This window comes from Mus caroli, unplaced genomic scaffold (genome assembly GCF_978045245.1).
Source record: "Mus caroli unplaced genomic scaffold, Mus_caroli_1 scaffold_17, whole genome shotgun sequence".
In the NCBI taxonomy this organism is placed as follows: Eukaryota; Metazoa; Chordata; class Mammalia; order Rodentia; family Muridae; genus Mus; species Mus caroli.
Window position 1 is genome coordinate 11,229,364 of NW_028227272.1, and position 16,183 is coordinate 11,245,546.

General features: G+C 46.5%; 1 protein-coding gene across 2 annotated transcripts in view; it reads left to right on the forward strand.

Annotated features, from left to right (window-relative positions):
- Window positions 1–16,183, forward strand: part of Abcc1 (ATP binding cassette subfamily C member 1 (ABCC1 blood group)) — a 100,886-nt gene that overhangs the window by 52,925 nt on the left and 31,778 nt on the right. For both annotated transcript variants that reach the window (XM_021184472.2, XM_029470501.2), the window contains exons 11-15: window positions 1,560–1,652; window positions 5,104–5,307; window positions 12,403–12,549; window positions 13,542–13,629; window positions 15,853–15,925. In XM_021184472.2, coding sequence (XP_021040131.1) covers window positions 1,560–1,652; window positions 5,104–5,307; window positions 12,403–12,549; window positions 13,542–13,629; window positions 15,853–15,925 — 605 coding nt within the window. The remainder of the gene's footprint in view (window positions 1–1,559; window positions 1,653–5,103; window positions 5,308–12,402; window positions 12,550–13,541; window positions 13,630–15,852; window positions 15,926–16,183) is intronic.

The window sequence follows — 16,183 nt, forward strand, 5'->3', positions numbered from 1 at the left end:
TCATGTGGCATATAAAAATGCACACACATGGATACCATACATTTTTTAAAAAGCAGGAAGTATAAAATTGATATATTAAAAATTTACTTGAATGGTCAGGGAGACAGATCAAACTGCAAACTACTTGCCAGGCAAGTACAAAGGCCCGAGTTTGATCCTCTAGACTTTCTCCCTCAAACCAAACCAAACCAAACCAAACCAAACCAAACCAAACCAAACCAAAAGTTAGAAATTCTCTATTATAATAGATGTGGCAAATGAGGCAGAGAAAGGCAAGTCTCTAGGGCTCACTGACTTACCTAACAAGCCAAGTTCAAAGCCAGAGCGAGAAAGATACCCTATTTCATAAAACAAGGCAGATGATATCCCAAGGAGTTACACCTGAGTTGGAGCTCTGAACACTTTCACGCGCGTGTGCACACACACCACACACACACACACACACACACACACACGTACACTGCACCCCTATGAACATTCAACCTGTGTATTGTAACCCTCATGCATACACACTTACGTATCATACCTTGCCCAACAAGCACAAGTCCACATGCAAGTGATTGTAATAAACATTAAAAAAAAAAGGAGAATGCATTTGATCATAGGAGTGTTCTGCCAGCCTATGCTGGGAGTGTCATAAAGTATGTGACATGTGCTATGTCAGGTTCCCAGAGTTAGGCCAGGCTTTATGATTCTGTGGTAGAGCAGTAGAGTCAGAATTGATTATAGAAAACCATCAGAGATGCTAGGGAGATGGCTTAATCTATAAAAGGCCCACTGTGCAAACAGGATGGCCTGAGTTTGGATCCTCATTACCCATGCAAAAAGCTGGGCCCAGCAGCACATGTTTGTAACCATAGTATTGGAAGTTAGGGCAGAGAGCTCGCTGGCTGGCTGGCTGGTTTTAACAAAATCGGTGAGCTCCAAGTTCATGAAACTATCTGTCCTGTCTCAAGAAATGAGATGAAAAGTTATTGAAAAATACATCAAAGTCAACCTCTGGCCTCCGTGTGTGTGTGTGTGTGTGTGTGTGTGTGTGTGTGCGCGCGCACATGCGCATGCACAAATTCTCATACACGTACACACACACACAAATCAGAAAGGATAAGGCACAGATGCAAAGACAGACAGCAACAAGCTTGAGTCTCTAGCAAGTCAAGGTCACAGTTGTGAAGCTGGGGGAGATGGGTGTTGCAGTTCATCTGTATGTATGCTCTAACCTTCTAGAAGAAAGGAGGCTGGACTCAAGCCACACTGTGGTGCCAGCTGGTACAAAGCAAGTGTCTCTTACTTGTACTATGAGTACCAGGAACTCAAGTCCCACAGTGCCAGTGACCAGCCGATCTTTATAGTCACTTTTCCAGCCTTCAAGATAAATAAGTCATCAGGGTTGACACAACACTGAAAACTCTTGATGCCCCATCTTTGGGTAAAAGGAAAAAATGATTGACACCATTCTTGCTTGGTAGGGTCTGCCTTACGTATGTAGTTTACATTAATTTATGTGAGTGCTAGGCTCTCTTCTGTTTGCTGAGTGATTGTCACCTGTTTTTCCTTAGAGCCTGGGCCCTTCTGTGCTGGCTGGAGTGGCTGTGATGATTCTCATGGTACCCTTAAATGCTGTGATGGCCATGAAGACCAAGACCTACCAGGTAGGATGCCCATCTTCATGAGACTTCATTCTGAGCCCTTGTCCTGGGTCTTTCCAGGTGATGGTCACCCAGCTTCCTAATGCTCAGGCCTGGGATGGACAGCCTGATCTATTATAGGTGCCATAATACAGGGACACTGTTTCCCTGAGTGGCCCAGCCTTCACATTTCTGCAAGTTTTCCAAAGAACAGCTATTGTCAGTGCCTGCTGCAGACCCTCTGGGTCCCTTTGTCTGTGTGGAACGAGTCTCTGGGGCAGATGGGCAAGGAGTTGTCGAGTGACAGACAGACCAACACGCGAGATTGTGTAGAATCTGAATGTAATATCACAAAGTGAACACCAGTCTTATATAGTACAGAAAATACAAGGGGAAGCAGGCAAAGTACATTGAAGTAGCCTGACACAATACAAAGGATTTACAGGAACCAGGTAGATGTTTACAGTAAAGATAAAGCAGTCCTGCCTAGGGTCAGCTTAGTGACAGGTAAGGATTTCACACTCTAGTGCTATCCTTTTGAGCCTTGTGAAGGCTAGCACCAGGGGATTCTGCTCTTAGCAGGCCTCATGAATACTGCAATATCACAACCTCCCTATTTCCTAGGCCTTGCTAAATTCTTATATGAGTGTAACTTTTAAGTATCTGGAGAATCTCCATTTGTCAGAAGAATTCACCAACTTGCTTCTAATATGCAATGCAGCCTGTACTGAAGATTTTTATCTCAGTGGGATTCCCTGGCTCTATTATGGTATTCCCTTGTTTGGGTGAGATTTGCTACTATCCTTAGTAAATATTTTGCAGACCAGCTCTGAGCTACTGGCTCCGTCTTTTGTAATGCTTAGTTACTGAATAGGTAACTTTCTTACTGCATTCCTGCCAAATTGGCTTCTGGGACCTTGGAACACTGGGGAGACTTAACTATATCAGAATTTAATCTTAAAAGGCACTTATAATAAAATACGAAAAGAGAGCTCGTAGTTCCATACACCAGACTAACGCGGGAATAGGGTATGAGTATATGGGTTAATGAGAACGCCAAAGCTCCAGGAGGTGAGTTTCCTTGAAACTCTTTTCCTCATGAGTGCTTACAGACTTTTCATCCTGTCAAATAGACTTGACCGAAGTGCCTGGCAAGTGCCCTAGAGTTGGTCTGAGCAGGAAGGCAGAGACTGTATCGTAGTAGCTGGGAACCAACCAACCAACCAACCAACCTCCTTCCCTCTCTTCCTGTTATTCATTTTTCATATTGCTGTGCTTTCAAGAGTAAAATAAGGGGGTGTATCTGGAGCCCAGGTGTGCTCACCATGAGAGAAGACCTGGGTTCTACCACTTCCAACAAAATAAGTACCAACTTCACCTTTTTTTCTTATGTTGGTTACTTATTTTTTAAAATTATTCATTTTTATTTCATGTGCATTGGTGTTTTGCCTGAGTGTATGTTTATATGAAGGTGTTAGGTCCCTGAAGCTAGAGTTATAGGCAGTTACGAGCTGCCATCTGGGTTCTGGGAATTGAACCTTGGTCCTTTGGAAGAATAACCAGTGCTCTTCTCTGGTGAGCTGTCTCTGCAGCCCTCTATTGGTGACTTACTATGTGTTGTGTTGACTCTGTATTTTGAGAGACACTTTGTTTTTTAAAAGTGTTTTAACACAGTAAGTGCTTTTCTATTATAACAATTTTAAACCACAGAAGAGTGTAGGTTTGAAGGAATGGTGTCCTGTGTCTTACCTTCTTGGCCACTGGAGTGGATTCTTCTAGTAACTTCTCTCCCCTCCCCCTCCCCCTCCCCCCTCCCCCTCCCCCTCCCCCTCCCCCTCCCCCTCCCCCTCCCCCTCCCCCTCCCCTCCCCCTCCTTCCCCTTCCCCTTTTCTCATAACCTATACTGGACTCAATTTCAGTCTTCCTACCCCAAACTATGAGGATTACAGTCTCTCACCACCATTTTACCTATAGAACTTTTCACAGATAATAGTCAGCTCTAACTAACTATATAATTAGGGCTTTATTTTTTTTTTTTTAAGTTTAAGTTTTAAAAGTTCTTTTTCTCCCTTTCATTGAAAATGGATTTTTTTCCCCTCACATAACACATCCTGATATGGTTTCTCCTCCTTCTACTCCTTCCAATTCCTTCTCACCATCTCTCCCATTGGATCCGCCCTCTTTCTGTCTCTCATTAGAAAATAAACAGGCTTCTGAGGGAATATAATATAACAATGAAAGATAAGACAAAAACTAACATATTGAAATTGGGAAAAACAAATAGAAGGAAAAGAGCCCAAGAGAAGGAGCCAGAAATAGAGACCTACTTGTCCATGTACTTAGGAATCCCATAAAAGCAGTAAAGTGGTGACATTTTTTACCATGTGTTTCTATCCAGCGGGTGTCTATGCCTGGTGCTTTTCCTGTATGAATCATGGTCTCTTCATAGCCCACATTCTTCATCTTCTATGTTTCTCTGCCCCATTGTTTGGTGTTTGCTATCCTTGGCTGCACTGATGGGCCCAGGTGGCCTGGCTGTGATGGGGTGGGGGTGGCCGTGTAGGCTGATGTCATGGAGCAGGCCAGCCAACAGGTTTGGGATATGAAGTAGGCTTCCCTGAGTGGTTTATCTCCAAAACTGTCCTTATCTGTTTTGTTTTCAGGTGTAGTTTAGTTGTGTGTGGCTCCCTGACCTGTAATGCAGGACGGACGATGCCACTGACTACCTGAGCAGGGAATGGCTGTGTCTGAAATGCTTAGAAAGTTGTCTGCCAAGGGTGATGAGCCAGATGATTTTAAAGTATTTAACAACTGTATGTTTTTGTTGTGGCTTGTCAGGACCAGTGCCAGTTGGTTGTTTTAATGACCAGGGAGTGGCTAGAAATCAGTTATGAGAAAAGAAAAATAGCATATGTGGTGATACACTTTTGTCAGTCTCACACTGAGGAAGCTGAGGCATGAGGACTAGGGGTTCAAGGCCAGCCTGGGCTTATATAGAGTAAAACCCTGTGATGAAGAGAGAGCTAGAGGCAGGAAGGATCAGGAGGAAGGGAGGGAGGAAAAGAAGGAAGGAGAAGAAAAAGGAAGAGAGTGCCTGCAAGGCTTATCTCACCTCCATCCCTCAGTTTTTTTTTTTTTTTTGGTTTTTCGAGACAGGGTTTCTCTGTATAGCCTTGGCTGTCCTGGAACTCACTTTGTAGACCAGGCTGGCCTCGAACTCAGAAATCCGCCTGCCTCTGCCTCCCGAGTGCTGGGATTAAAGGCCATCCCTCAGTTTTGAGTTGGCCTCTCAATCGAAACCAACCTGATTTGAAGCATTTTAAACATTAATAATGGCTGAGTTTCTTGCCAAGGTCCGGGAACTGGCAGTATGGCACATGGGGTTCAGGACCAGCTCTGCTGTCTTCTGGGAGGAGCCTTTTCTATTTGAAGATGTCCCTAGGGTTCAGAATGCTGGTGTCCCCTCCCTCTGCAGGTGGCACACATGAAGAGCAAAGACAACCGAATCAAGCTGATGAACGAGATCCTCAATGGGATCAAAGTCCTCAAGCTGTACGCCTGGGAGCTGGCCTTCCAGGACAAAGTCATGAGCATCAGGCAGGAGGAGCTCAAGGTGCTGAAGAAATCTGCCTACCTGGCAGCTGTAGGCACATTCACGTGGGTGTGCACACCTTTCCTGGTGAGTGCCACAGTGACAAATGGCTCTTATGTCTTCTTGTGTTTATTTATTTATTAGATATTTTCTTTATTTACATTTCAAATATTGTCCCTTTTCCTGGTTTCCCCTCCGAAAACCCCCTATCCTCTACCCACTCCTCCTGCTCACCAACCCACCCATTCCAGCTTCCTAGTCCTGGCATTCCCCTACACTGGGGCATAGAGCCTTCACAGGACCAAGGGCCTCTCCTCCCATTGATGACCGACAAGGCCATCCTCTGCTACATATGTGGCAGGAGCCATGGATCCCTCCATGTGTACTCTTTGGTTGGTAGTTTAGTTACTGGGAGCTCTGGGGGTACTGGTTGGTTCATACTGATATTCCTCCTATGGAGCTGCAAACCCCTTCAGCTCATTGGATACTTTTTCTAGTTCCTCCATTGGGGACCCTGTGCTCAGTCCAAAGTTCTTCTTAAAATCCTCTATCATTATCATGAGATATGATTTTAAATCAGAGTCTTGCTTCCTGGTGTTTTGGGGTATCCAGGACTTGCTGTGGTGGGAGAACTGGGTTCTGATGATGCCAAGTAGCCTTGTTTTTTGTTGCTTATGTTTTTTGTTGCCTTTTGCTATCTGGTTATCTCTCATGATGGTTGGTCTTGCTGTCTCTGGTTGGAGCTTGTCTCTCCTGTGGACCTGTAAGCCTGTGTCTGTACTCCTGGGGGAACAGCCCAAGCTACCGGTGCAGATGGGAACTGGAAGGATCCTGTCCCTTTTGCTCCACTGTTCTTGTCCCCTGTGCGCTCCTCACTGGTCCTGCCCTGTACAGTTACTGGAGAAAAAGTGGCTATCTCACCTCCGTGCTTGGGTGTGAGACCATTCCTGGGAGACCATGTCTCTCCTGGCAGAACTTGTGTACAGAGGGCTGTGGAACAGCCCAAGCTCTAGGTGCAAATGTTGACTGGAAGGATCCTGTTCCAGCTGCTCCACTGTCCCTGTGCCCTGCGCAATCCTGGCTGGCCCTGCTCCTTATGGTTATTAGAGAGAAATTAGGAGATCTCACCTCTTGGCCCAGGAGTGATACCACTCTCTCCTGGCAGGATTTGTGCTTAGAGGCTGTGGAATAGCCTCAGCTCCTGGGTATAGACAGCCTCACTGAAGTTTCATATAGTGGTTCAGAGCTTGCCTGAACTCCCCTTACAGCAGCCAGCAGTAGCACACAGAGCTTGACACACCAACCACTCCAGTCTCCTCAGCTACAGCATTGAACCAGCAGTTCTTCTTGTGTTTTTAACCTAAATATTTATAAAATTTAAAAATCAAACTTCTGTGTTTTTGTGCATGTGTGTAGGGAAGATGAGTGCTGTAGCACGCATAGAGAGGCTAGAGGACAACCAGAATTCTCTCCTTCCTTCCATGTGTGCGCTCCAGGGCTTGAACTCAGCTTGTCAGTCTTGGCAACAAGTGCCTTTGCCATTGAGCCAGCACCTAACCCTTTTCCAAAGGCTGCTAGTTTGGTGCTAGGGTTTAGCTCAGGAGCAAAGCATTTGTTAAGGTATGATATCCTGGGTTCTGACCTTGTCACCATGAAGCTAATCAGACAAAAGATTGCCATTTGAGCAAGGTCTTCTTCATCACCCCTCTCCCAAGACTGATGCCTTCATCCCTCTTTAATTGCACCCTTGGCAGTTCCCCATGGCTGGTCCAGCTAGCCATCTGTTATAGAATGCAAACCTGTGCTATCAGCTTTCTTCATTGAGAAAGTCTTACAGGAAAGGGTTAGGGTGGGGTGATGATTCTGTAGTGAAGGACTCACGTTACAAGAACGAAGACCAATGTTTGATCTTCAGCACCCATGTTAAACAATAGAGCCAGGAGTAGTGGTGAGGCAGAGAAAGGCAGATTCATGGCCTCCCTGGCCAGCCAGTCTAGTCTAGCTGAGTTCCAGGTCAGTGACAGAGCCTGTTTCAAGAAACCAAGGTGGACAGTGCCTAAAAAATGGCCTCTACATGTACTCACATACACATGCATATAAACATGTCTAAATATAAATAATATTATCTGAACTAAACTGCTTATTTAATAACTGATAGACTCCAGGGAACCAGTGACTTCTTCATACTAACTGATTGCAAGCTGTGGTTTGTCAGTAGCCTAAGACCATGTGTCCACTAGCACTACCAGACATGTTCTAAAATTAGTTTTGTTTACTGCCTGTGTTTGAAATGCCATCTCTGGGAGGGAGTCTGTGGACAGCGTGTCCCTGTTCCTCAGAGGGCCAAGGCTATTACTTAGTACCCTGCTGTTCACAGTAACAATCAGATCACATAGGAAGTTCTAAAGTGTGGATGCATGGTGTCCCTGACATCTGTGCTATGACAAGTCCTTTGCTTCAATGAGATCTTGGTGTGCATCTTTAGACAACAGTGTCTAATGGTATACATATGTAAAAATACCTCTATGAGGGCTGGGGAGATGACGCAGCACTTATGAACACTTGATGAACAGTTCTTCCAGAGGAATGACTTTAGTCCCCATACCCAAAGTGGGCTGCTGACAGTCACCTGGAGCTCCAGGGCATGTGATGTCCTCTGTATTCCTGTGGACACTCACATGTGTGCCACATGCACAGAGATACACACAGATACAAATAAGACAAATCTTTCAAAGAGTTTCATGAATTCTAGTAGAGTTATACTACTCAATGCTCAAGACCCTGGGTTTGATTACAACTCTCAAAAAAAAGTGTCTTCTGACACGGGCAAGTCACCCATCCCTCCATAGCCTGTCAGCTGCCTCTTTCTCAGGGTCCATACTGCTCTCAGACACAGAAGCGCCTTGCATTTCATTCTCTTTACTTTGACATAGTAATTGGAGGCACTGCAGAAGTCTTCATTGTTGAGAATTAGGTGTGTGGTGAATGGGGGTGTGTGACCAGGTTTACCTGAGCAGTGTTCCACACTTTAGAACTTCCTATGTGATCTGGTTGTTAGGAACAGCAGGGTACTAAGTGATAGCCTTGAATGCTCTGAGGAACAGGGACAGGCTGTCCACAGACTTCCTCCTAGAGCTGACATCTCAGACATAGGCAATAAACAAAACTGTAATTTTAGAATGTTTGTGGCAGTACCACTGGACACATGGTCTTAGACCACTGAAGATGGGCCTGAAATACTTTTTAATAAAACGTCCTAGGCTGTTAATAAACATGCTGGCCTTCAAAGATCTTTTTTCCTTGTTTCCATTCCAAAGCCAGAAAGTACTGGAGAGAAGGATTCTGGACCTCCCTTCAAACCTGCCCCTTGGTTTCTGACTGAGTTGGGTATATATGTTACTTTTTTAATTGCCGTGACAAAAATCTCGGACAGAGGCAACTTAATGGAGGAGGGCTTGACTTTGATCACAGATGCTAGTCTACTATGGTTCCTAGGATAGTGTTGCTTGTGCAGTACACTGAGAGCTTTCAGCATGGCTCTCGTCCATCTTGGTGGATCAGGAAGCAAGGCCAGGCTATAATCTGGAAAGCCTACCCTGGAAGCCAGTATAGCTAGCTAAGCCTAGTGTCCCAAAGGCTCCATGTCCACATGGTACCATTTGGAAAATGGGGGTCCCAACACATGAGCCTGTGGAGGGGTTTCACCCTGAAACCACAGTAGCAGCAAAGGCTGAAAATGCTGGGCTCCCAGGACAGTCTGCTGAGCCTTCTGGCAAGAAACAGTTGGAGCCAGTTGTCAGCGGGGACCTGGGTGCTGCCAAGGTGTCCAGTCTCTGCCTACATTAGGAGAAAATATGTGGTCTGTGGAGCCTTCCGCTGGCAGGTTCCTGGCTTCAAGGATGGGTGATATTCACCTACAGTGATAGAAGACAGGTGTGGCTTACTTACAGAGATGCCTTGCCTCTTGTTCTGGGGTTAGAGCCTAGTGTCTGTCACTTGGTGCTGTTTTCTTTTTCTTTTTTCTTTTTTTTTTTTTTTAAGATTTATTTATTATCACATATAAGTACACTGTAGCTGTCTTCAGACATATCAGAAGAGGATGTCAGATCTCATTATAGATGACTGTGAGCCACCAATGTGGTTGCTGGGATTTGAACTTAGGACCTCTGGAAGAACAATCAGTGCTCTTAACCGCTGAGTCATCTCTCCAGCCCTCGGTGCTGTTTTCTAAGCCAGTGTTGTGGATATTCTCTGGTGATCTGTAAGCTGCTTGCCTCTTATTGGGCCTGGATTCCTCTGTAAAGTAATTTCCAGCCACTGGAGTAATGACTGCTATGTGACACTCTACTGATCAGAGTTTGGCATGCGATGTTGGTCCCCAGATCAGAGGGGACTTAGCATACTGATATCTACGTGGTACCTGGGTATAGGTGGGTGAATGAGTGACTCCCAAAACCTAGTAGTTCAGCGAGCAGATAGTTGTTATGTGACCACTTCCTGGAGAACAGAAGATTCAGAGCCTGACAGGGGGACTGAGAGCAAACATGGCTGGAAAAAGGGTCAGACTGGTGGCAGAGCAACTTCTGTAAATCCAGTGGGCCCTGTGCTGACCAAGACGGTGGCTTTTATATTAGAGCTCGTTGGCTTTAGATAGTTTTATTATTATTCTCTCTCTCTCGCTCGCTCTCTCTCTCTCTGTGTGAGAGCGAGCGAGAGAGCGAGCTATGCATGGTGCATGTGTGGAGGTCAGAGGACAACCTGTGGGCGTAGGTCCTGTGCTTTCACGTGCGTTTTCAGGGATGGAACTTGGGTTTTTAGGCTTGGTGGAAAGTGCGTGCCTTTGCCTGCCGAGCCCCCTTTCGGGCCCCTCTCCCCTCTCCAAGCTTTTCATATTTGAGATGTAGCTCCACTTGAGCATATAGTGTCTCAGTTTCTCCAGTAGATCTGAGCATGCTCAGCAAGGGTTTCCATTACCCACTAGGAGACCTCATACTTGTTACAAGTTACTCTGTTCTCTCATCCCACTGATTCTGGTACCCATCAGTGTGCTCCTGCCTGTCGGCTGGCCTGTTGGGAGCATTTAGTGTAACAGAATACATAAAGCATGTTGGCACTTTGTTTCTGTCACTTATGATGACACTTTTTGTCTCATTCAAGTCATAGTGTGTATAAGAATGCCATTCTTACCGGGCGGTGGTGTTGCATGCCTTTAATCCCAGCACTCGGGAGGCAGAGGCAGGCGGATTTCTGAGTTCGAGGCCAGCCTGGTCTACAAAGTGAGTTCCAGGACAGCCAGGGCTACACAGAGAAACCCTGTCTCGAAAAACCAAAAAAAAAAAAAAAAAAAATTGCCATTCTTTTTTATAGTGGAGTAGTTAATATTCCATTGTGTGGAATATTTTTAGAGGATTTTGAGCCCATACTTTTGCATGAGAAAAAGAGATAGGAAGAAGTTGATAGGTCAGTGTGAAATTACTGTTAGCAGGAAACACAGTACCAACAGATGAACCAGATTCTTCTGGGCCATTTGGAAAAGCTACAACAAAAGAAAGTGGGTTTTTAAAAAATAAATAAATATATTTATTTTACACACCATATTTTACTTCCCCCTTGCCCTCCTGCCCCCCCTCCTACTGCTCCATGGAGGGATGGTGTGGGACCTGAGTTCATGTGTCAATGTATCACATAGTACATCATTAATCTGTACTGTTTTTAATGTGTGAGTTAATCTGGTGTGTCAGTGACAGGATACTCATATACATTAAATAAATAAATTAAAAAAAAAAAGAAATAAATTTTAATCAGTATCTCTATACTGGCACACACCTCAGCACTCAGGAGGCAGAGGCTAGCCTGGTCTATTCAGTGAGTTCCAGGACAGCCAGGACTACATAGTAGGCACTTGTCTGAAAAAAGTTAAAAAAAAAAAAAAAAAAAAAAAAAAAGAATAATCTACGAGGCTAATGTTCCAGGCTTCTTGAAAGAGCTACCATCTGGGACTGCTCATATGATAGTGTGTTGATGGGCTTTGGAGCACTGCCTCCCTCCTTGAATAATTTTTCTCAAAGTTCCTTGGGTTTGCTGGCTGGCTAGTGACAGGTACAGCAGAAAACAGGTCTCCTTGCTGGTTGCATCAGATCCAGGCTTCCAGGAAGATATAATCCTTGGCAGCATGGCTCAAGGGAACTGGGCAAGTGCGTAAGGTGGAATAAACGCAGCCTCTTGGGTGATGCAGTAGGATTTACACCCAGCACTTGGCTTGGTTGTACCTCATAGGTGTGTCAGCTCTATATGGGGAGCAGAGCCCATACTCAGCCACAGAATTGATGTGCTCTGAGTGAATAGGTTCTGGTTTCATAGCCCACTGTCTTCTAGAGGTGATTGAAATGGCACGGATGTGCATGACTGCTTCTGCATTACTGCTTCTGCTTGGGTTTTGTCCAGGGGAAAGCCTTTGGTGGCTCCAGGATCAGGGCTGGTCATCTGTCCTATATATATGGTTTTCTGGATTGCTTATTCCATTTGTGTCCCAGAGGACTGCCCCCCCCCCCAAGGGACCCTGTGGCTGCCCACTAGATTGCACCAGGGAGGTTCCCATTTCAGAATTAGAGGAGGGATGTGCAGACCCAGATTCACCAGGTACCAATCTGTCATGTGCCATGTGCTATGTGTCATGTGCTATGGGGACTTTCTGGCTTTTGTTTTGTTTTTGAGAGTGAGTCTCTCATAGCCCAGACTGGCCTTGAATTCCCTCTGTAGCCAGGGATGACTTGGCATTTCTGATCCTCCTGGTTCCTCCTCTCCAGGGTTGGGACTACAGACATGCACCACCATACCTGCCTCATGTACTACTGGGGGTGAGCTCAGAGCTTCATGTATGCGAGGAGAGCCCTCCACCAATTGAGCTGTATTTTTGTACGTTTGGGAATGGACCCCAGCGTTACCTGCATACCAAGAATACTTACATAGTGGCCAGGTGTTTGAAAAGCTGATCATCCATCTTTCTAGTCCATTCTTTATGATGCAGGAGTGCTGCTTCTGCACCTGTCCCTTTCCTATCTCCCTTGGGCTTTTGCCATTTTAAACCCCGTGGAGGGGGTCTGCCTTAATTGACTCCTCACCCCTTCCAGGGGTGGTGCAGCTGTGGCTCCTCCCCCATTCAACACTTTGCTCTGTTTGCAGGTGGCCCTGTCAACCTTTGCTGTCTTTGTGACTGTGGATGAGAGAAATATCCTAGATGCAAAGAAAGCCTTTGTGTCCCTAGCCCTGTTCAATATCTTGCGCTTCCCACTCAACATCCTGCCCATGGTTATCAGCAGCATTGTGCAGGTGTGTATAAGACAGAGGGGGCCAAGAGGGTAACATAGGGGCTCTCACAATCCTACCACGGTCAGCAGCAGCATCCTGCAGGGGTGTGGGGGACAGTGGGAACCAGGGTTGGATGTGGGAGCTGTTGTCATTTTCTCATGGTCATTAGCAACATTGTATAGGCATGTGGGTGGCAAGGAAGCAGGAGGGGACATGTGCACTCCAGCCCATGGAATCCACAGATTTCTCAGTGCCATTTGGACCCAAGCTGCCCCACTGGTTTATTTGTGCAGCCTTGACCATGCTTTTCCAAATTGCTCATGCTGCTGTGTCCTAGAGGATTCAGTAGAGCCCCGTGTGTGGATCCACTTACTGGATCCACTATCCCAGCATGGCTCCTCTCTCAGCAGTAAGGGCTCACTTGATTCTAATCTGAGAAAGAAACAGATTTTCCTTCTTGGCACAGAACGTCTGGCTTTGTAGCCTAGGTTGGCCTAAAACTCCAGCCCAGATGGGAGATATGGACTTCACAGCAATACTTCCCTTTTAATCTCAAAGAATCTTTCTGGAATATTCTATGTTCCTCTGGCCTCTCTAAGCTGGTGTTTTGAAAAACACAGATCTTGGCCTACTTTTTCAATATCATATTTTGCTGATGGGTCTTGATGTGCTTGTTGAAAACTCTGAGGACCTCTCTCCATCCCTCCTTCCTACTTTCATTCTTTCTCTACTGAAGGAATTTTTTTTTAAGCTAACCCAGACCCTTTGCCCATATGTACTACTGCATGTATTGTCGTTCCATAATTAGGACCCAGAACCCAGTAATTTGTTGGTCAAACTCAGTCTGCCAGCGCAGAAGTGGCTACCTTCCAAATCCTATTATACAAGGAAGCCCCTGCCTTTCATGCAGTGATTCCTCTGGGCATCAAGTTTTATTCTAAGGCTGCACCAGGCTCAGTGTGGCAGGTGGCCCAGATGCTATCAAGGTGACACACCCTGTGCTTCTTCCTCAGGCCAGCGTGTCCCTCAAGCGTCTCAGGATTTTTCTGTCTCATGAGGAGCTGGAGCCAGACAGCATTGAGCGGAGGTCGATCAAGAGTGGTGGGTGCCTGTCTTCTACCCACTTTGGCTCCTTATCCTGGCCTCCCCAGAGCTTGACTCTGCCCAGCTTGCCTAAAAGACCCAGGGTCCCACCTCTGCAGAGAGGGCAGAAATGGGGTTCCCGATTTTTATTGTTCCCTCCATGCGCCTGCAGTGTGAGTGACACTTTGGGCTTTTCAGCCCAGGCCTTGGTTCTGCCCTGGGTGGGGGATCTCCCAGTTTCTGTTCCTGCCTAATTCCGAGTACTCAGAGCTTCATTTTTCTCATCTGGATCATGGGAGTAAAAGTGCCTTTAATTGAATTGTTTTTAATTGATTGATGGATAATTTACTGTTGGGGATTGAACACGGGACTTCACATAGCTAGGTAAGTGCTCTACTCCTGAGCTACAGCCTCGGCTCACATTTTACCTTTTGAGACATAGTTTATGTTGCTCAGGCTGGTCAAACTTGGGATCTTCAGTCTCCTAAATAACTGGGAGTTCAGGGCTGTGCTACCAGGCCTAGCCAGCTATCCTATGGATTTTTATCACTGGTTTATTTCTTAGACTAGTTAGTTGATCCTTCTGACTAGCCCCTGAGCTGGGGTCTTGTATGGGAGTCTAGGCAGTTTGTAGTCACTGTTATTGGCACCAGGAGAGGTAAGCCTTTTCTGGCATGGGTGTTTAGTTAAAATACACCCACTGTATCATGACCCTTGCCTGAGGTCCCCAAAAGGGAAGTTTTTGGCTAAGATTTCTTGATCACCTGCTCTCCTGCCAGCCTTTGTTCTCAGGCCTCTGTGTGCATGTGCTTCCTACTGTAGTGGTCTAGTGTGGTGGCTCTAGGATAGTCTTGGCTCACAGGAGGGAAGAGATCTAGAGAGACTGTCCAGCTGGGAAGTGGTAGTACTGGGGCTCAAACCGACACCTTTTGGCTCAGAGCCCAGAAAACAGAATTGATGACAGTACCTGGCTATTGGTGATGAGGTGCCAATGTATGTAGTACCAGGAGTCTTGTGGGCCGTTGTAGGATGTGAGTGGTGATGTGCAAGTCACAGGTCTGCTGTTCTGTGAGGGTAGTAGCTGCTCTCCACCGCCCTTACCAGGTTATCACACTGGCGCCCCTTGGGGTTCACAGTCCTTGTTGAGGACAGCTTTATGACTGTGGGTGGTGAGTAGTGCCCCTGACATCTCCCTATGTCTCATACTAGTCATCCCATTGTGACAATAAAAATGATCTTTAGGAACTTTCAAGTGTCCCCTAGGAGGACAGTTGTTCCTTTTTGAGAATTACAGCCCAAGCAAATGCTGGGACTGTTTTCCATGGTTTTCTGTTGTCCATGGTTTGCTGGTCTGTATGGGACCAGCAAAGTAGACTCCAGACCCAGAGCTCCTACGGCCAAGCTGTACACAGTTCTCTGCAAGTGCCACTGAGCCACTGGTCCTGAGCAGTGCTTCTGTTGCTGAAGTGTTTAACCACTTTGCAGCCCGGCTTGTCATGCTCCCCTAAAGCTCAGGCTGCCGCCGCCCATGGTCTGTAGCAGCTTCTGGCCAGTTCTTTGGAGTGACATGCCTAGCTTCCTCTTTTGTGAGGATACAGCTCTGCTTAGTGTGCACCTTGGTTTGAACCTTACCACAGTGAGAAACAAGCCTTTCCTCTTGGGGGAGCTGTGGTTAATTTCATTTAGCTACTAACCTCCTTGCTATGGCCTATCACTCTCTGAAAGTGTTTCTGGCAGCTAATTAAAGGACTTAAAAATTAGAGGCAGAAGCAAAAGTGCAGCCAGGGGAGAGAAATGGAGGCGGGTAGCATCCTCAGGAATCTGGGCCTTGTAATGTGGGCGCTGGCCCAACGCCTCCCCTCCCCCACCTTTCTGCAGCACGCCCTGTTTCCTAGTAGCCTTCCAGTAGATGCTGGTTGATTGTCACGGAAGCAATAGAAACATTGATCTGCTAGGAGGTAGGCAGGGTGGAGTGGCTAAGGGAGGGGAGCAGGAAGGGAAGATGTCTTAGGATCCAAGAGCTGAGGGGAAAGACCCTGGTGGAGAGAGCTTTCCATGAGGCTGCAACTTTTTCTCCTTGACCTTGGCTCATACTCAGCCTTTCCAGCCTGAGAAATGGGAAGGTGTCCCCAAGCACTGAGTGACCAGCGAGGTTCTTCAGCCTCAGTAGAGGGCCAGAGTAGGGCATCTGCACATGGTGCACCTGTTGACTCCTGACATGTTGTCCCTTATGTTTTCCAGGCGAAGGAAATAGCATCACTGTGAAGAATGCAACCTTCACGTGGGCCAGGGGTGAACCTCCCACACTGAATGGGTAAGCCTGGGAGGTGGGCACACTGACACTGGCTCTAAATACTCTTCACCTCTGTGACCCCAACGTTTGCCTTTCTGAGCCTCAGTTTACCCATCTGGAATAAGGTCCAATCACAACTGCTTAGGTTGTTGTGAGGAGCAGCTCAGAAGGTGCTTGGTATAGGTGGCCCTTCTGATTGTGACAGGAAGTCATGTTCTTGGGCCACAAGGGGAGTTTGGGGTTTGGGGCAGTGAGAAAGTCTGTTTTCAGGTAAAGCAT